This window comes from Argiope bruennichi, chromosome 9 (genome assembly GCF_947563725.1).
Source record: "Argiope bruennichi chromosome 9, qqArgBrue1.1, whole genome shotgun sequence".
In the NCBI taxonomy this organism is placed as follows: Eukaryota; Metazoa; Arthropoda; class Arachnida; order Araneae; family Araneidae; genus Argiope; species Argiope bruennichi.
This window is the reverse complement of record NC_079159.1, coordinates 42374855-42396016: the sequence shown is the minus strand read 5'-3', so window position 1 is coordinate 42396016 and position 21162 is coordinate 42374855. Positions and strand designations below refer to the sequence as shown.

Here is a 21162-nt window from a genome sequence, read left to right as displayed (position 1 = left end):
AATTTTTTTTTAATGTGTGGTTTCCGCTAATGCATTCTAATCACTTCCATTTCAAATTAAAGTTCAAATTTTAGGAGAGGTGATAGGAGATTCTTTGTACAATGAACAGAACTGTGTAAGATTTCTAATATATTATGAATTTTATGACTAAAAAAACATGATGATTAAAACTATTTTATTGAAGGAGGCTTTAAAACGAAATTACACTAGAATGTTTGTTTGCAAATCGAATCAAGGAGTACCAGTTCGTTGCCAAAGGTGGCCCGACTAATCTGTGTTAAATATGTTGCCTACCAAGAACTATCAAGATCTTATTGAAAAAAAGGACAAAAAAATTAAATGTTTACTTGAAATTAGATGCGATGATGCAATAAATTTCGTTTCGTAAGAATTTAGTAATAGAAATTCCTCTGCGGGTATTCATCATAATCGATGATTCGAAGTGAAGAGACATTTGTTAAATATCATAATATTTATGTTTTTATGCGTGTTGACGCTGTACACGAAAAAATAGAAAATTGAACCATGCATTTTTTGGATGATTCTTAAAATTATGTTGCAGCTAAGCTGAGAATATTCCTACTGTCTTGAGTCTGGTATAAAATTCCTGTATGAAATAAACAATGTGCTATTTTCAATGCAAATTGTCAATTCTAAAAAAAAAAAAAAAATCACTAAATTTAATTTATTGTAAATTGATTTTCTTGTTTAGTTAAAATGTTTGGAAAAAGAACAGTAGAATATTAAAATTTCATGATTAAAATTTTTATTTCGTAACTTTTACGAAAATTGTTCATGTAATATAAGCATATCATGGGATTTTGTATTATATCCTTATATTAGTCACTGTTTATAAATTTAGATCAAGGTGATATGAAATGTTTGTAATGAAAATGGAATAACATAGACATCGATATTATTAGTTGCTGTAGTAGCAAGTACGCGAGATTTCAGTAAGAGACACATTGAAATTTATGAAGATGTGGAACCAATTTCAAAAGATATATTTTGTGATATAATTATTTTTCCAAATAATTACTCAAACATTTTTAATATATGTCTTGACATTACAAATTTTGTTTATTTGATGCCCTTTTCAGCGATGGAACTGAAATCCTTTAAATAATTTTTGGTTATTTTATGAAAAAAAAAAAAAAAAAAAAAAAAGGATTTTTCATTGTATTTCTAACTAAGGAATTTCTTAGAAATTCATGTAAATTCTGTCTTTCAACAAAAGCTGGAAATCAATTTGTAAAATGCAGAAATTGAAACATTTTAATTAAAACAATGAAAAATTATATATATTATCTGAAAGGTATTATGTGAAAAATTAAACATAAAGATTTTGTTTCAGATAGAAACTATATATAATCATTTGACCAATTAGAATTTAACAGGTTATTTTGCTTTTAATATATATAGTTTTTGAAAAATTTCTAGAAATTTTCAATTTATGGAATACTCTATTCAACCAAAAATCAGTGTAGCTTTTTCTCTCTGTTATATAGATATTATGAGCAGTAATTAGATTAAAAAAAATTATTTATTCTACAATATTTATAAATCAAGCCTTTTCATGATCAGTTATAGGATATTTCATAATAAAATTGTGATATAAATGCTTAATTTTTTTTTTCTGGTTGTTGTCAGGGATTTAAAATTTTATATGGTTTATCATCTAAGTTCGTTACTTTCTTGTGAAATTTTCTTATTTAGTTAGTGTTTAATTTTTCTGTGATTGATAATTTTTACAATTTGCTTTTTTGTTAATTGCTTCCTTTTTAATTTGATTGTAATGTTTTTTTTATATTAGTTTCAAATTTTAATCTGGAGGTAAGAGGACTCTTGATAAATGCTAAAATATATTTGATTTTTTAAAAATTTTATTTCTTATTCATTCTTTTGTTTTGAACTCTAATATATAGAATATTATAAAAATTTAATTATAAAATGTGTAAATCCGGAAATTTTTATTTAATCATTTGTGATGAAAAAAAAAACTTTTTTTTTCTTTTTAAAATAGGTATTTCTTGAATTATCATAATTAACCTATTAAAATATTTATTTTTAGATAATTTGCTTAAAATGGACAAAGCAAAATCATCCAAAGGTATGTGAATTATAAATGTTTTGCTGATTATTTTAAATTAATCATTTGATCCAAGTTCAGGTATATTTAAAATAATTAAATTTCATTAATTTAAAAATGAGAAACATGAAATTATTAGTATTTTTTAAAATTTGGTTATCAAATAAGATATTAGTTTTGTAATCTCTTCTGTTTTATGTAAAAGCAGCATTTTGGAAAAATCTTATGTTTATCTTCAAACTATTATGCTGTTTTCTCTCTGATTCTGTTTAAAAAATATAAAAGTAATTATTGTTAGCTCATAAACTTTATAATTAATGAGCAACCACACTTTTGGCCATAAATTAAAATAATTTCAAGTTGCATTTTTTTTATTGTACATGCATTAGAACACATGTGATTTTACATTTTGTGTATAGCAATTTCATGTGCATTGATTGAATTCTTTAAAGTTTTTGTTTCCCAATTTTGATTATTTCTTTGAATGATAGTAATGCTCAAAAATCTAAATTTGACTTATGTGTTGCCTGTTAAAATGGAATATGATGAAAAGTTTTGTGAAAAATTTTCATTTAAATTTTTTTCATTGAAATCATCATATTTTCTTTTTTGTAGGTCATTTCTATGATTACTTAAGTTTCTTTATTATCCACATAATTTGCAGACATATAAATAACAATAAAATTTATTCAATCGTTTAAGTAATTTTCAAACAGGGCTGTTCTAAAATAATGTATCTATTTCAAATATTCTGAAATTTAGTATGTTAGTCACACTTTTAGTACATTTTGATTATATCTCATATAAATTATTTGAGATTCCATTATTTATTTTTTAATGTAGGTATTAAAAAAGTACAAAATGCTCTAAAATAATTTTTTTATAATGATATTTCCATTATTATTAATCAATCTTAGATAAAGGAAACTTAAAATTCGCCCATATATTTATATATGTACTAAAATTCACCTTGATTTATTTTCTCTTTCCCTAAAGCTCTTAATAGTATTTTTTTTTTTTTTTAAATTTTTGAAAAGAGTTTTTGTGATTTATGAAATTGGAAATATAAATGATTTTCTTTCCAAATGATTAATGAAAACTAATAATTAGCGTAATTTATAATTGCCTTCATTTTTGCTTTAAATGTATATTAGATGAATGCACCATATTTTCCCTATAATATAATGTTAATAAATCATGTTTGATTTATTTTTATTTTCTAAACAATTTAGAAAGTAATACTTTTTTCTAGGAGTAATTAAAGTTCTGAAACATGAAAAGCAAGTGTCTCTTTCCCCTCCTTTTCATTCTATGGATAAAAATAAAAACTTTTTCAAAGTAGAAGAAAATGACTTTCCATCGCTTTCGGAAGTGCTTAAGAAAAATCCCAAATCTGGAAAAGATTCTTCTTCTTATAATGCATCATCCTTTACATATTCTAGTAAATTGAAAACCTTGTCAGCAGAATGTTCCTCACAGTATGTGAAGTTTGAAAATTTGCAGTATTGTGAACCTAAGTTAGAATTTGTTTCCTCTAAAGCACTATTAAAAAATGAATCCCCATTAGGCAGAATGGCTGGTGACAGACACATGACAAATGCTGAAACTGTAACAAAAGAATCAATATATGCTGCGTACAATGTTGTGCCGACCTCCAATAAAAAATCAAATTCTAAACTAAATGCAAGTTCCTCTGAGGGTAAAAACAATAAATCAGAATGTTTCAATCAATGCACAAATGCAAAAACACCTTATGGAAGAAAATCTGTGAATGATAACAGATCTCCAAAAACTGCTCACAGTGAATCAAATACTTTTGAAAAGACCAGGTATTCACCTAAAATAACTCGCAATTTAAACAATGGCACAACTGCCAATGCTCAAAGATTTCCATTCAGCCAGAGCTTATCAAACCCAAGGAAGACTAATTCAGAACATTCAACTGCATTAAGAAACAATGTAATGAGTAGTAAAGAAAGTGACAGACCTGTTATTAATGCACAACACAAAAGGCTTGTTGAAACAAATAGATCTTCCTGTTCAAAAACAGGGATTGCTCAAGATATTAGATTGTCGGAAAGGAATATAATTCATAGTAAAGCTAGTGGAAGTACTTCTAATAAAACAAGAATTCCTAGCAATCCAGCTAATCAAATGGCTTACAGTTCTGTAAAACCTGGAAATAATAAGGCTGGGAACCAGTCTTTGAATGCTCAATCATCATTAATAGGACCAAGTGAAACAAAGAAAAAAAAGAAGAGAAAGAGTAAGCTAAAACGCCAAGCAGCTTTACAAACTGGTAAAATTTTATTTCTTACTCCTGAAGTGCATTCCAAGATTGTCAGTCAGTCTAATAATATTTGCCTTCAGAAGAATCAAAATATTTTGACAAATATTAATGACAGCGAAGAATATCCAGAACTTGGTTTAGCTGATTCTAAAACTGTTAAGAAAAGTTATGCAACAGCAAGTGTTGTGCATACTAAAGAAGAAAATCCAACTGATTTGGTTACATTTGGATCTGAAACAACCAAGGTAAAATTTATTTTTAATATAAAATTATCTTTCCCAATATTCCATTTTTCTGGAGAAATGAAATATGTATGTGTGTGAATAATGAATAAATAAATAAAAGCAGCACTATTTTTTCATTTAAATTTTTTTTGTGTGTTACTAGAAAATATTAGCAAAAATTTTAAAATATTGGCAAAAATTTTAATTAAATCATCAATGAAATTTACATAAAATATGTTGATAATGTCTTCCATTTCTGCACTTTTACAATAACTAAGATTTAGAAATAAATCTTTAAATTGCAAAAATTTCTGATTAATGTACTGCATACTTAAACCGTTACTTTTCACTTGTTATGATTTACCTGTTCTTCTTTAAGGTAAGTTTCTAACATTTAAAGAAAAAGACAAACTTGAGTTTTGGGAAGAGCAGCTGTGTCTGCATTAATACATGTATGTTTAGTCTAGCAAAACCAAAATGCAATGAAAAAAATAAAAAATGAAAAAACCAACACTATCATTACTTACAAAAATAATAAAACAATTATATGCCCTTTACAACATGTATTCTATTGGTATGTGTATTATCTGCATGTCATTAGCAAAGTTTTGGCTTAACTGTATATCACTAGTGAACATAGTCAATAGATTAGCATGGCATCTTTGGTAATTCTTCGCTGATTACAATAAACACAGCAATTTTCTCAAATTTTTTTAGAGATTAATCTTTGACATACAATTAATACATAATACCTGTAATTTTAATCTTGCACATTAGAATTGAATTTCTTTTATGTATACAAAAAAATTATGAAAAATTGGTGGAAAAGGATTATATTATTAAAGGTTGGTTAGTATATATTTGCATACCATACTGTATTTGTCTAGAATTAATGCATAAAATATGATTATAAGCCTCTTTCTGTATACCATATCCAGTTACTTGGAAAGAGATTTTTCAAAATATTTTCGCAGTTTTGTATAATGTACTATAACAATAATAATTTAAAATAAGAGTGTATAAAATAATGAATTAATTCATATAAATTTATTTTTTAAAAGGAAAACTTGCTGGTTTCCAAAGATTCTTCAGCAAGTGATAATCTTGAAGGTAATGTATGAAGTAAAAGGAATTACTTTTTGTATTTAAAAGAGAATATGAATCAAAATTTTGTTCCTGGTGATTATATTTTATATTAAATATATTATTTTGTAATTAATATTTTAATTAAATCTGTCTAGTAATTTTTTTAATGTTTTGTTAAATGTATGATCACATTGAATAATTTATAAAAGAATCAAAATGTTAGCCATTAAATAACTAATGGCATTACAAATTGTAGGAAGCATGCAAATATTTTATGAGATATTTGGTTATTTTTTCTTTCTGTAGTTGCTCGCAATTCTTGGATTTTATTTGGCTTGAGTTATTAAAATTATGTTTAGTGTCCTTCGAAGAAGGAATTTACCAGAAATCAGATTGGCACTGTTTCATTAATAGGAGTTGTTGTTAAACTTGAATGTGGATACTATTAATTTATACTGTGCCAATATTTATGTATTATCATTACTATTCGTCACAAAGATTTCAAAGGTTTTATTCAAGTCTCTGCTAATTCTCAGATATTGTAAGATTCAACGAATATGTGCAAGAAAGGGTTTACATTGCCTTAGAATTCCATTAAGATACATTTTCAATTAATCACAAGGAAAATAAATTAATTTTAATGGTTATTAATTGTGAATGGTAATGTGAATTATGAAATTTTTATGTAGATAGATGATTTATATAACAATCTTTAAAATTTTGTTAATATTTTTTTGGGGATTCTCTCTATTTCTCTCTTTTTTTTCCAGTTTTGCTTGTAATCTTAACTTATCATATTCAAAAATGGTTCATTAAGAAAATTAACTTAAATTTAAGCAGACTTTTTTTAAAACTGTTCTGTGAATAATTTTAAATTACAATTTTTAAACATGCTTTATTTTTTTTACTGCATAAATTTGATAAATATTGAATATGTTAAGAATAATTTTAATTATTTTAGATATATAATTATATTTCAGCTGCAGCTAAACTTGATGAAAAGCACAATGATCCAGTTGAAAAACCAGACGGTGAAAAATCATCGATTCACTCCAATAATCCAATTACTTTATCTCTTTTTGATATGCTTGTTACTGCAAAAGTATGTTATTTTTTATACCTATTTATTAATTGAAATTAATAGTAAAATTAGTTGATATTAATATTTTTTATAAAATTTAATTAACCCTTCTTAATTGTTTAAGGCCAATTGAAAATTTATTCAAGATATTGATCGTTATTTCACTTATTAGTAGAATGAAATATATGATGCTTTAGGTGTGGATAACTGTTTATTGGAAAGGAAAAGCATGCAGTTTTATTCTAATAGACAAACTCTTTTAAAATTTGCAACTATTTTCTGATTTCAGAAGAACTATAGTTTTTCTCAGTATTTTGATTATCTATGAAAAATATTATAAAAAAATTAGATTAAAACATACAAAAATGAATGAATAATAATTGGAGGATAACTCGCTGATTTCAATTACTAAACCATAATTAAAAACTTCTTTCAACTGTTATTTGTTTTTAACAATTCATAGTTTTCATTTTGTGCAAAAGACAGGAATGTCTTCACCACATGATTATATTCATCAATCTGTGGATCATTCAAACCATTGATATAATTCAATACAATATTTTTGTTTATATAGAATTAAATTAGATGTATAATATATTAAGATATAAATGCATATTAGTAACAGGCCTTTAATATATATTTTTGACAAATAATAAATTTTTCTAATGTCATTTTTATGCATAAAAATATCTTTGCAAATGTAAAAATGAAATTTTTTGTGAATGCAAAGTAGATGGTTTTAATATTGCCTAACTGAATATAATTAATAAACATTTAATATTTATATTAAACCATGCCTTTACATATGCAGAGCTCACTACAATAAGCCTTAAAAATATAATTGTCAATGGAGTAAAGCATTACTCTTGCCTAAAGTTGCATATTCCATTAAATGAAAAAAATTTGTCCTCTTTTGAGGAATATTGTGTATAATTAGCTTTAGGTTGTTATTTGGTTTAAATGAATGGTTGAAAACTGCTGCCTGTTATTTTTTAAATTATAAAATTGGTACATAGGATAAATTTTATTTAAATTGTATTTAAAATAACAAGATAAAATTCTGGAAAAGAAAAAAGTGAAACTAAATTCTGAAAAGGATCTTTTTTACAGTTACTCAAGTATTTTTTAAAATGTAGCAAACTGTCAAAGAATAAAGATTATTTTCAAATTTCTTGAAATAAAACCAAAGCAAAAAGTAAGAAATTGTAAGATGATTTTATTATGATTTTAAAATTTAGGAAATGGAAGTATATGGTTGTTGAAAATTGTTTAAGAATTTGAGTAGATGTATTAGTTTCTTAGACAAAACAAAGGAGGGAAAAAAAAAACGAATGATGGAATACATTTAGTTTAATTATGAAAATGAAATATAGCTATTCTATAGATAGGATATGGGATATTAATAAAATTGAAATTAATTTCTACTAGTATTAATTTTTAAAATTAAATGTTTAAATATAATAAAAGATATTATATATATATAAGTAACCAATCTATAGTAAGAAATAGTTTGAAAACAAAACTAAAATGAAAACGAAACAAAACAGTTTCGAAATCGCAACTAAAAATTATTACCTATTCAAACTAAAACCAAAAAAAAACTTCATAGTATTTAGAGAGTGCAACTGCAGCTACTTCTAAAACACAGATGAATTGATACAAAAGTATTAAAATCAAGTTAATAGTAAAATAAAAATAAAAAGAAGAAAACAAATAAAAGTTGAACCAAAAAAATATAAAAAAGAATCCGTCCTGAAGACTTTTTCAAGAGTCACCCTCAGGCAGGGATTCAAAGAAAGGGATTTTTTCTGTGAGAAAATGCAGACATTAGTCTAATAATGATTCCTTATGACCCGAAAATCCCGTGAAATTAGGCCCAAGAGATATACCATTTTAATAGAAAAGAAAATACAAAACAACAAATTAGAAGAAAATAACCACTACAAAGTAAAAATACAGTAACAAAAATAACAATAAAAACAAAATAGCACTAAAGGGAAAAAAACGAAAAGGCCAGAACATACCATCAGCAGTCAAGGAATTTTTAAGCTATCGATTGCGATTCCCGCTTTTTAAAAACACTAACGGGTTTTTTTTTTTTATTTTTCTATTAATTTGATTTTAATACTTTTGTATATATATATATATATATATATATATATATATATATATATATATATATATATATATATATTGTAAATTGAAAATAATATGTATTATTTATATAACTAGTATGTAATTTTTTTTATTACCCCATATTTTTTATAATGGAATAAGCTTTTAAATATAAGAAAAATTATAAAATACATTAGAATTGCAAGGAGTTATCTTTGCTGTAAATTAATAGTATGCATCATTTATATAATCAAAATGTAATTTTTTTAATTAGCCCAGAAAAAAAGAACCTGAGAAGAAAGATGAATCAACAGATGAGAATAATGCTTCTGCTAAAATTTTTAAAAAGGAAATGATTAAAAAAGTATGTTGTATGTATTATTGAATTTTTTAATTTATTTTTTTCTTTTCATTGGCTTTTAATTTCAATGCCATTTTCTTGCTTTTAAAGAATATTTCTCAAGCTGTAAATCCACTTGCTTCATCAAAACCTACCATCAAAAGAGGCAAGGAACGTGAGAAACCTAAAGTCAAGAGACCTTCACGTATGAGAAAGGTATTTAGGAATTCTTTTCATTAATTAAGGGTTTAATTAGTGATTTTTTTAAACATTTTGTTATTGATTATTTTAAGTATGGCATAAAGCATCAATTTAAGCATGACAAATTTGAGTTAGGTTAAATTAGGAGGAGTCAAGTTTATGTAGTTGAAAAGAAACAAAATTTTCAGTTTTTCTTGAAACATTTTCTTTTTAACTTAGAATTTACTAGTGCAAAGAAGATCTAGAAATTTATTTTTCATATTGCTTAGCCATATCCATTCGTGCATTGTAAAAGGCTAGTGTCTGAAAGAAATCTTTAGAAAAAGATTACTCCTTCATACAAAAAAAAAAAATTACTCTTTCTGAAAGCTTTAGAAAAAGATTACTGCATATAGTATTTAGAATACTCAATTGCTTGAATTATTGGATTTATAGTAATTAAAATTGTTTTCACTTTCTTTGTCTATGATTGACTTCAAATGTATTGCTTGGACAGTTGAATAAATTTATTTGGACATTATTTATAAGCAGTTGGTACATTTTTAATTTCCTGAAGGTAATTAAAGTGTGTTTTTCAAAGTGTCTTTCAGCAGTTGGAGGTCATAACTTATTAACAATGAATAACTTATTAACAATAATAAGCTAATGAGGCAATGTATTATGAAAAGCCATTACTTGAATTTTTAGGGACCCAGCTGCCCTTTCCCTCAGATATGAAAATTTGTCTTATCTAGAGTTCCCAAGAAGCATTTTTTGTTCTAAAATTTATGTATACTAAAGCATCTGGCTTCTATATATTGAATTAATTTCATGAATGAAATATTGAAATACTTTAAGTGTCAATTTTTAAGTGTTAATCCACCAAACTTTGTTAATATTCAAATTTGATTTTTAAGTTTTGGTTTCAAATTGGAATTGCACTAGGTCTGTGTTAATTCTGCTTGTAAATCCTTAAGTGTCAATTCTATATTTATTGAGAAATTTTGTCTTTAAAATCTGTACATTTGCTTTCCATTCTGCTTTTTAAATTCTACTTTGAGGCTTAATATATTTTATTTTCAATTTTGATATGATCTAACTTCAATTAACCTTCAATATGATTTAGTATAATTACAACATATTTTTAAAAATGTAATTATACTACATTACATATGTAATTAAATTTATTATTTATAAGCTTCTAAAGTGTTTCTAATGTTACTAAACTACTACTATTTTCTTTTAAATATATTATTATATTATTGGCTGAAACAAAACAAAAAAATGCGTTCTTGACTTTGAATTAGACATGTTTAGTTTAAACCTTGATTTTAGCATTAATAAAGTGTGATTTTTTTTTTTCTGGATTAAGATAGAGATTTTCTTAATTTAAGCTTTATACTTGCTCTTTGGCTTACAAAAATCAAAGCTTTTATAATGCCAAATTGCTGTAAAAATGTTTCCTCAGACAAAAGAAATCAATCGAATCTAGTTAAATTGTTCCTGCATTTTTTTTAAGTACTCATATTTTAAATTAAATAAATTCAAAATCCTAATAATTTTTCTGAATGTGTAAGTCAAGAAATGATGTTATATTACTATATTCAGATGTATTTCTAAAAGTCTTTGCAATTCTGATTACAGCTTATTGTGATGGAAAAACAATTAAGAAAAGAGACTGCAGCAATGATGACACTTGAAGCTGAAGGTAATGATACATTTTAAAAGTTTTTTTCATCACATTTTCAATTTCATCATTCATATATGAATAGCATATTAAATTCTTTTGCTCTTTTAGAGCATTATGTTTAATAATTATAAGGACAAACTTTATAGAATTATCAATTTTATTATCCAGATTTAAACAAATATGCATAGCATCTAAAATAAAGGAATAATTTACAGTAAATCTTTAATAAATTGATTACAGAATTAGGAGAGGGGCGGGGGGGGGCTTGTTATTTTAATAGGTATTAGAATAGTGTTGTACTGAAATCTTTTTGTGGCAGAACTGTTGTATGTAAAATAAAAATAAAAAAAACCTGATCTAGATAATACATCGTTTTGGATTGAAAAATTATGTAGTATATTTTGTTTTAAACAACTATCTCTGTGCTAAATAATTGCTGATTTCAGATGTCTTAATTATATTAATCCATTTAATAAAGAATTATATATATTTCTAAGAATTTTAGGGTTTCTAATCTCATGATAAAATCTTATCTTCTGGACTAGATGATTAAAGTTTAAATCTGTTTGCATGAAAGATTTGCTTTGTATAAGGGCCTGGTGCATATTAAATCCATTGAGAGTTGAATGGTGTAGAAATTAGGAGGAGAACAATTGGCTCAAATGTCATCTTTATCTACTGAACAAGTCTTAAAATTATTAGGCACATTCAAAAATGTAAATGAATCCTTGAAAATCATTGAAATGAGTCGATCAAATATATCATTGAAAAGATAATTTTTTGAAATAGTATGAAAATAATTGCTATATAATAATATTTTTTATTGCTATATAATAATATTTAATATATAATTATATTTTCTAAAATTATTAATTATTTTTCTGATTAATTAACAGCAAAACTTATATAATTTTTAATTTATTGAAATTTTTATTATCATTTAAAAAAACTGAAGTGTTTATTATTATTTTTATAATATGTTTGTATAAAATTTGGCTGCATATATGAATATATGCATTCTGTTTTATTATCATATGACATATATTTAAAATTTACAGAAATTTTTATTGAATAAATTGTAATTCAAGTCATAGTTTTCTTAAACGTGTTTTTATGCTTTCAGCATTAATTTAACATTACAAAAAAAGTATCAAATTTTTTTCTTTACAATTTTTTCAGATGAAAACCAAGAAAAGTCTGAGGAAGTTTCTCCCAGAATTCATGATATTAATGAATTTTCAGCTGATGATAATCTTGAAACATATGTTGAAAATTTATTAAATTATGTTACATATAATGAAAAGGTTAATGAGACATGTGATATATATGATGATGTAAATAATAAAACTTCTGAACACTTAGCATTAAGTTGTGAAGATGCTGATTTTCAGTCCAATTCTAAAAATCAAAATGTGAATGAGCAATCAAAGCTTAATAATGAAATATTGAATAAAGTATTACTATCTGTTGAAAACCATATGACTGATTTTAGTAATTATACTAATACTAATGTTATAAGTGATTCTGTTGCTAATATTGAAAATGACTTTGTTGAAAATACTGGTTCTAATTCGACAGATAATGAAAAGAAATTTGAGAAAGATTTAGTAGATATTAATACAGTTGAAGAGTCAAAAGAAACCTGCAGTTCTGCCATTAGAAACTTCAATGAAAAATATTTAGAATTAAACAGCATTAATGATCCATGTTGCATAGATGAAAATCTTACGGAAGATGGCGAAGAAACAAAAACTGCTTGCCAGATTCATAATTTTTTGAACAGAATTCAAGAATCAGATTGCAAAATAACTGACATGACTAAAAAGATAATACCTTCTATTGCTGGTATTAATACAGATGTTGAATTCAACTCTGAGAAAGGAAATGATTCAACAGAAAAAGAACAGTCAAGTGGAAATTTTGATTCGTTTGAAAAAGTAGTTTCAGGTATTTCATCCAACTCATTTTCTGATCAAGAAAGGCTGAAAGCAACAAAACTAATGCTCCATTCTCGAAAATTCCGTCAGTAAGTATAAATTTCCATCTTGTTTTTCTAGGAAGAACTTTTATTTTATTTATATTATTTCATTTTTAATATTGTGAGTATAGTTAGCACATAATAGTGCTTTGAATTATGCATTAAATTTTTAAAGAAGTTTATTAAAAAATTTGTTAATTTTTTTAACTTAATAGATTAAAAAAATCATTTTGATAGATTTTTGGAAGAAAACTAAATCCATCTAAATTTAGTCATTACTATCCTGCATGTTTGTTATTCGAAAAAAGATATGATAATCCTAGATTTGATTTAATTCATATTTTTATCTAACTTGACGAATTTCATATTTGTAAAAATTTTATAAGTCTGGTAACTTTTTGAAGTATATAATTGTAAGATTCTACTGATAATAATTTAATGCTTTTGAGAATTTAATTATCAATAAATGATTTATTGATAAGTAAATAATGACATTTATTTAGAAATAAATATCATTATTTAATTATCATTAAATGCCATTATTAATATTGAATAAATGACATTTATTTAGTTTTGATTCATAATATCCATTAATGAATTTGTGGGAAAAAATTGATTAAATGATTCCATAATAAATTATGAAATATAATAAAAATTAAAAACAAGACAATAATAACATTAATAAAAAAGATGATTTTATATGAAATGAAACAATTTTTAATTAAAATTCTTGAAACGAAAGCACAAATCATAAATCGTGATTTGAGGAAGAAAAAGAACATACAAATGTCAAGAGAAGGAAAATACATAAATCGTCATTAAAAATTGATTAAAGTCGTCATTACGATTCTGATATACTTGACGAATTAAAATGTCTAGGTTGTGTTTTTTTAATAATAGAAATTTTTTTGCTTTAGATTCCAGCTTTTTGACGAAAAGAATTCTTTTTCACATTTTACTACACAAATAAAAATTTACTTTTGGAAAACCTTTTTATGTACTTTCTTCTCTTGTCCCCATAAGCATTCAAAACTTTTATGGTTAAGCTTCCTTTTCCATTTGATATGAATTACTTTTTTATTTAAAAAAATAAATGGTGGATTAATTAAATTATAGACAATAAAAGATTTTTATGTTGTGATGTATATTTTGTTTTTATTTTGTGATGCTTAATTGAAAAAAGCACAAACTGCATTTCATACCAAAAATGAAATAAATTACTGATAATTTATTGAAGAATTAATCTCTTTACTGCATGTGCAGAAATTATGCATAATTTTTATTATTTGAATGAAAGCAAATAATATAATAAAATTGATTAAAGCAATTTTAATTTTTATCTGGTAATATGTGAATTTTTGTTTATTTATTTCCATTAAGTGTTTTGCCCTTTCATTACTGATCCAGCCCAATTGAGCATGCATATTCTATACTATTGGGTTGGATTTTGTTTCATACAAGGGGTACAGGACATAAAATGAGTTATCACCAAGGATGTCCTCACTTTACATCCTGCACTCCTCATTTATAACAGAAACTGGCAAACCAGTATAAAATTTGTATGCCTAGCTGGGTTGAGCTAGTAATGAAAGGGTTAAAAAATTGTGCACTGTGAAAAAGTACTTTTTAACATATTCATTGATTTATTTGTTCACACATTTTATTTCTGAATGTTAAATGTTATTTAGATTGGACTGATCTAAAATACCAGTATTGTAGCTTATAAGAATAAAGCTACTGTGATTGATAATTGATTTTTTAAAAGATTATTTTATTTAGTAATATGCAATGGAAAAAGTGAATTCTGAAGCATTTTATAAAAAATATTCTGTGCAACACTATTTCCAATAGATTGTATGTATTTCAGATTCTCTAATTTCTGATTTTTAACTATGCCACTTAATTTTTAGGTACTGCAATCATTTTATCAGTAAAGAAATTGATCAAGCAGTCTATTCATTAATTGATGATCTTGCTCGATTTCAAGACAGAATGTATCAAAAAGATCCTGTAAAGGTATTAAGATTTTTATGTTTTAAAAAAGCTTTTATAGTAAATATTAAATTAATTGTAATTGAACTAATAAAATTGCTAGCTTTTCTTTAAAAAATACATTTAGATTAGTTTCCTGTTTTTGTAAATGCTTTCTGTTATATTTAAAAACATGAAATAAATTGTTGAAGAAAAAATATAGTATTATTTTTTTTAATGTATTATGATTGAAACAGCTTATAAAATTTCATTCATTATCAAATTGATAAAATTTGTTTTATTTAGATTAAAAGAAATTCAATTTCTTAGAACAAGTAAGATTTTTACATTTTTTAAAATTAATGTACAGCACATTCTATTTCAGTTAACTTTACTGATATATAAGTATTCTTAGAATTCTGCTGGAATTTTTCATTTTATGATAACATACATGGTCGTTGAAAAGAATTGGATACATATAGAGAAAATCATACTTGATGAAGTAACATAAATAAATAATTTCTTCTATAATTTAGAATTTCTTAGATTCTAATGAATGTTGTGGGCATCTTTATCTTTTTGGTTGTTCGGAACATTTTTATATCATATACCAATTTCTTAAATTGTTTGTACTTTGTTGTATTTAATTATAGAAGTGAATTTTTGAAATAAATATACATGGCTGTTCACTGAGCAGTTTTTATGGAATTTGATTCAACAAACTGTAGTACTCATTATATTTTTTCCTAAACAGTCCCATTGTACTGAAGTCCTATTGTCTAATCTTTCTCAGTATATCATTTAAAAATTATGATTTTGAAACAATTGCATAATAATAATAAATAAAAACCTAGGTGGATTACAATCATTGCATTTAATCTATTAACTTCAAAATTATGATTTTGTAAATTTGTGCAACTTTTTTCATTTACCCTGTGTGCAGCATGTCTCTTTAATCATGACCCTATAATTAATTTCGAGAGAAGGTGTAGAGTTCTAATTGAAAAAATATTCTAAACAATGGAAGGAATTATTTTTTATGTGGCTTGAGTTTATAAATGAAATTCTGAAAAAATTAGAAAAACTAAATTTTTATACAGCTTACTAAAATCTTTTGATATACTTGCATTTATTTGAAAAAAAATTTTGATATGCTAATTCTCAAACTCAATAGGAATTCCTTTGATAAGTCAATAGGAATTTGTGTAAAAGCATGGAATACTTTATTTTCTGTTTAAATACTATATGAATACTATATTTTCTGTTTAAAATCGTAATGTTAAAAATATTTTACTTATATGGCTGATAAGATTAAGTGGCTGTATAAAAAGTTAGATTTCTTAATTTTTACTAGCAATATATTTATTGATTTAACCAACATAAAATATAATTATGAATGTCATTTAGAGACTGACTTATACTTCTATTTGGAAAAATGCTCAACTGTTGAGAAGTTAATTATTTGAATGTGGTCAGAGTATGCACTCTCGATTATGTAATTTAGGATGAATTTATTGTTTAGAATGCATTTAAAAAATTGAATTAAAAGATTTGCTGCAAGACATACTAATTTGCTGTCATATTATACTTTTTAAAAATGCATATTTCATAAATTTAAAAAAAAATTATAAGGCATTGGTAAGGTAGGTATTTCTTATAAAGTACTATGTTAAAAAATAAAATCAAGTAAATATTTCAAACTCATCCATTTCCATTTTTATGGGACACATCTTAAAAGGAACCAAAAAATTTAAAAACTATATATAAGAATTAACAGTTGTAAGATTAGATATTTATATGTGTAAAATTAAATTCTTTTATTTGGCAAAAAGAAAAATTTACTCAACATTTATTCTGTCTATAAAAATATTACAAGCATTCATTTAGAATTAAAAGGAGGAAGATATAGAATACTGAATAAAAAAAAATTGTACTTAAAAAAAAAACTCATATTAATATTTATTTTCTGAAAGAAAAATCTTACTTTGTTTTAGGCAAAAATTAGACGACGTTTAGTATATGGAATCAAAGAAATTAAAAAACATATGAAACTGAAGAAGGTCAAATGCATTATTATAGCTACAGACATTGAAGATATTAAAATTGAAGGTAAGTCAAATATACATTTTGTTATGTTGTATTGAGGAAAATTTTAAAATCACTTGAAAATTGTGGAAATTTTCTTAATACCATGGACAGTGCAAATTAAATAATTTATTAATTAAATAATAAAAATAATTAATTTGATAAAAATTAAAGTCATCAATATAGGTAGAAAACCTTAAGTGGCAATATTTTTTATAAATGGCATCATGGATTTTTCTGCATCTTATTTTTTTGAAAGACTAAGAAAATTTCACCTTAAAAAATATAATTTTATTATCTGCAATGTTGTTTACTTGCGTTGAAATTTTAATTTTTGTTTAGATATTTTTTTACTTTTCAATACAATTAATCATGTTTAATATTGTACTTATAGGTGTAATTAAGAACTGTTGTATGCATAGCATCCCCAGCAACACAGATTTCTCCAATTTTAACCATTTCTATAAATAGTAGTTTGTTGCTGGTATTCATACAATTGTTGTTGTAGTAGTGTATTGTATGATTATAAATACATATATTCTAAAAAATTTTAGTTTTTTAATTGTATAAAAATTGATAGCAGAAGTGGAACATTTTATTTATTTATTAGCATATATATTCATCATTTTCAGAATCATTGTTTTTTTCATAGGCCATCTGTTTTTTTTTTTTTTTTTTTTTAAATTTTATTTTTACAGAAAAACATTCTCAAATTCCTAAAAACTTCTATAACATAACAGAATGCTTGAAAATGTCCTTGGATGTGTGAAAAAAAATAAACTATAGATTAATGTATTATTTTCAAAAATATTTGTGTATCTAGAATGCTCCAAAATGTTCTAGAAACTTTTTAAAAAAAGTCTAGAAATAATGTTCAGTGCAATAGCATTTGGAATTACTGTAGAGTATTTCCAAATACTCCCAAGTTCTAATATTTTATTTTGTGTTGTTGCCCCCTTATGATTGAAATGGGTCCAGTAGTTGAGGAGGAATTGGGAAAACATGTAAATGAATCTTATTTATATTGTATATTTGTCTAATACATTTTTAAAGATAAAAAAATTAATATTCTTATAAAATTTATATAGTAAATTAATGAATTACAGTTCAAAATTGCTCATTTAATTTCTAGACAAATGTTTTTAAAATATTATTTTCATGGTTATTATTGATCTCATTCCAATTTAGGAGGTTTAAATGATTCTTTGAGAGAACTGATATCATTAGCTGAAGCTTATCATATTCCTTATGTATTTTCTCATCGGAGATTCAATTTGGGTAAAGTGTGTCGCAAATCTGCTCCTGTCAGCTGTGTTGGTATATTCAATTATGAAGGATCAGAGGTTGGTTTATTAATTATCTATTTTCATGATTGTTTGAATGCATTATAATGTGTATATTTTTAAAGATAAAAAAATTAATATTCTTATAGAACTTGGTTAATTCATATTGTAAGGTCCATATATAAATTCAATTTATACAAAATTTAATCTAAAAATGAAAATAGTGAAATAAGATGATAATTTTTAAATTAAAAATCAGAATAAATGTTTAATGGTTTTAATAATTAATACATAATCATTAAATGATAAGGAATTTAAAGTAAATAACTAATATTCATAAATAATTTTTAATGATTTTGAAAATAATTCGAACAAATTAATAAATGATTTTAAGTACAAATTAAAGTAATATTTCAAAATAAACTGCATAATACAAATCTAATATGCTCAACAATTTTAGAAAAATAAGAAATTTTTTATTGCATCTGTTATATAGTAGTAAAGTTGTCATGTTAGTTAAGAATCTCCCCCCCCCAAATATATACATCCATATCATGTATACTGAACAAATGAATAACTAATGAAAACATTTTAGAAATAAAAATTGAACAACAGATTTCAATTTTAATGAAAATGGTTATTTTATGTTTATCTATTTTGAAAGTAATAGATAGCCATAATTTATCTATTATTTTCAAAATACTCTATTTTATGATTTATAGATGATATTTAAACATTGTTAATAGGAAATTTAAAAGACCAGAGAAAAAAAATAATTGAATCAAAAACATTTGATTAAGCCATTTGGTCTCCTGTATATCTGCTGAAAACAAATATTTAATCAGATACTGATAGGAATAGAATTTCAAAATCGTCATTTACTTTTAATCTTTGTTCAAATACAGCCATAATTTATCTCAATTGTTTCTATATTTTGAGGAGAAAAAAAAAAAGTGACATCTTTGTAAGAACTCTAAAATAATAATAATAATTTTTAAGGTGCATGTTTAATTATGTTTCATGTTGTTTTTACTTTAAATTATCACAATCCTTATGAAAATTTCAGTTATTTACAAGTAAATGTGGAGAAAATAAATACTAAGTACCTTTTGGAAAAGCATTGTGAAATATGATTTATTTAAAATAATTCTAAAATCTCTTTATAATGTATTTATTTTTAAACTGAGTAATTTTAATAATTTGTATAAAAAATATAAAAAAATGGTTAGAAATGAGATTCATGTCAGAGTTAGAAGAAAAAAAGAAGTCTAAATAGTAAGAATAAAATTTTATTATTATAACTATTTACTATAAGACTTTCATCCCTTCAATGGGTTGATAAACTGAGGACCAAACATGCTTGGGAACTAAATATTGGGGGTTCTGCATTAGGCTGACCACCTAACAGGGACATATTTCTTGCACCCCAGAGTCTTCAATCAAGAAAGCAAATATGGGTACTGTAGGCCTTGGCCCACATTGTCTATTGTGCTACTGAGTTTAGTTATTTACTATAAAAATATTGCATTGAAAAAGGTTTCAGTAAAATTTTTTTCTATGCTTTTTACATAACTATAAAGCTTTTGTTCTGTGCTTTCTACATAACTATAAAGCCTTTCTTCTGTGCTTTCTCATGGTCTCATTTTTACGGAATTTACTTATATTCATTCACTTTTTAGTTTTGTAGTGTCTTAGTTATAATATTGCTCTAGTTATTTGTAACTAGAAAAAATTAAAGCAAAAACTTTTTGTAAAATAAAGTAAAGGCATTAAATCATAAATCTTGAAGCAATAGTAATTGAAAGCAATATTAAGTACAAATTTTAATCTGAAATTTTATTTTGAAGCTAGATTTGCTGTAACAGAAAGTCTAATGGATGAATTACATATGAATTTTACCATATATGTTTTAATATTTAAAAAATCTTAAGTTGTGATATTTAATATTTTACTTTTTTATTTCAATTTTTATGCTTTAATATATTAAAAAGTTGTTAATTTATTTCAGAAAAATTTCAAGAAAATGCTTGAGCTGCATGAAGACAGTAAGCATGATTATTTTGAAGTAACAAAAAAATTAGCTTCAGAATTAACTGAGGATCAAGTGAAAGAATTATTTGAAGCAGAGAAGGAATCAGTTCTTTCTCTTCGAGAAGCAAGCCAAAAAATATTGAGAGAAAAGGTTTATTTTACACCAGAAGGATATAGAAATTATGAAACATCTGAATTACTAGAAAATTCTGCAAGCATAGAGCCTGAAGATTCCATTAGAGTGCCTCCTCAACAATCTGAAGATTCTTACTTACATATGAATGATGAAAAATCTTCATCTATAGAAGAATGCTCTGAAGGATTAAAAAAATTAGATAGGGATGAAAATTTATTACAACCTAATGGAACTGATATTAATACTATTTTGGTAAAATATAAAGTTGTAAAAGAAGGTTAATTATATTTGATACTCAGTATATTACTACAATATTTTGTATAACACATTATTTATATATTTAAATAGTTATACAGGTATTTATACAGTTAAGAAATAATAAACATATTTTTTTTACATATTCTGTTTTGTGGATTTTATTTTTATCAAATAATTTTTTCCTACAAAGTACATGTAATTTAACATAATGTTTGGTTAGATCCAAAAGATAGCAGATTTCTAAATTATATTAGCTTTAGGAAGGTTTATATAATTTTATGAATATTTCACTGTACAATTATATATTATAGAAATAATTATACTA

General features: G+C 24.3%; 1 protein-coding gene across 2 annotated transcripts; it reads left to right on the top strand.

Moving 5' to 3' along the window:
- Window positions 1-466: 466 nt before the first annotated feature.
- LOC129984712 (metacaspase-2-like) lies at window positions 467-20918 on the top strand. Of its 2 annotated transcripts, none has more exons than XM_056094652.1 (13): window positions 467-596; window positions 2072-2110; window positions 3342-4624; window positions 5665-5713; window positions 6670-6791; window positions 9160-9249; window positions 9337-9441; window positions 11050-11113; window positions 12275-13121; window positions 14984-15089; window positions 17039-17153; window positions 18318-18472; window positions 20421-20918. In XM_056094652.1, the coding sequence occupies exons 2-13, from the start codon at window positions 2086-2088 to the stop codon at window positions 20859-20861; spliced, it is 3402 nt and encodes a 1133-aa protein (XP_055950627.1). In that variant the 5' UTR covers window positions 467-596; window positions 2072-2085; the 3' UTR covers window positions 20862-20918. The 2 variants fall into 2 exon arrangements, with proteins under 2 accessions (XP_055950627.1, XP_055950626.1); XM_056094651.1 differs by having other exon boundaries at window positions 473-609.
- The last annotated feature ends 244 nt before the right edge of the window (window positions 20919-21162 follow it).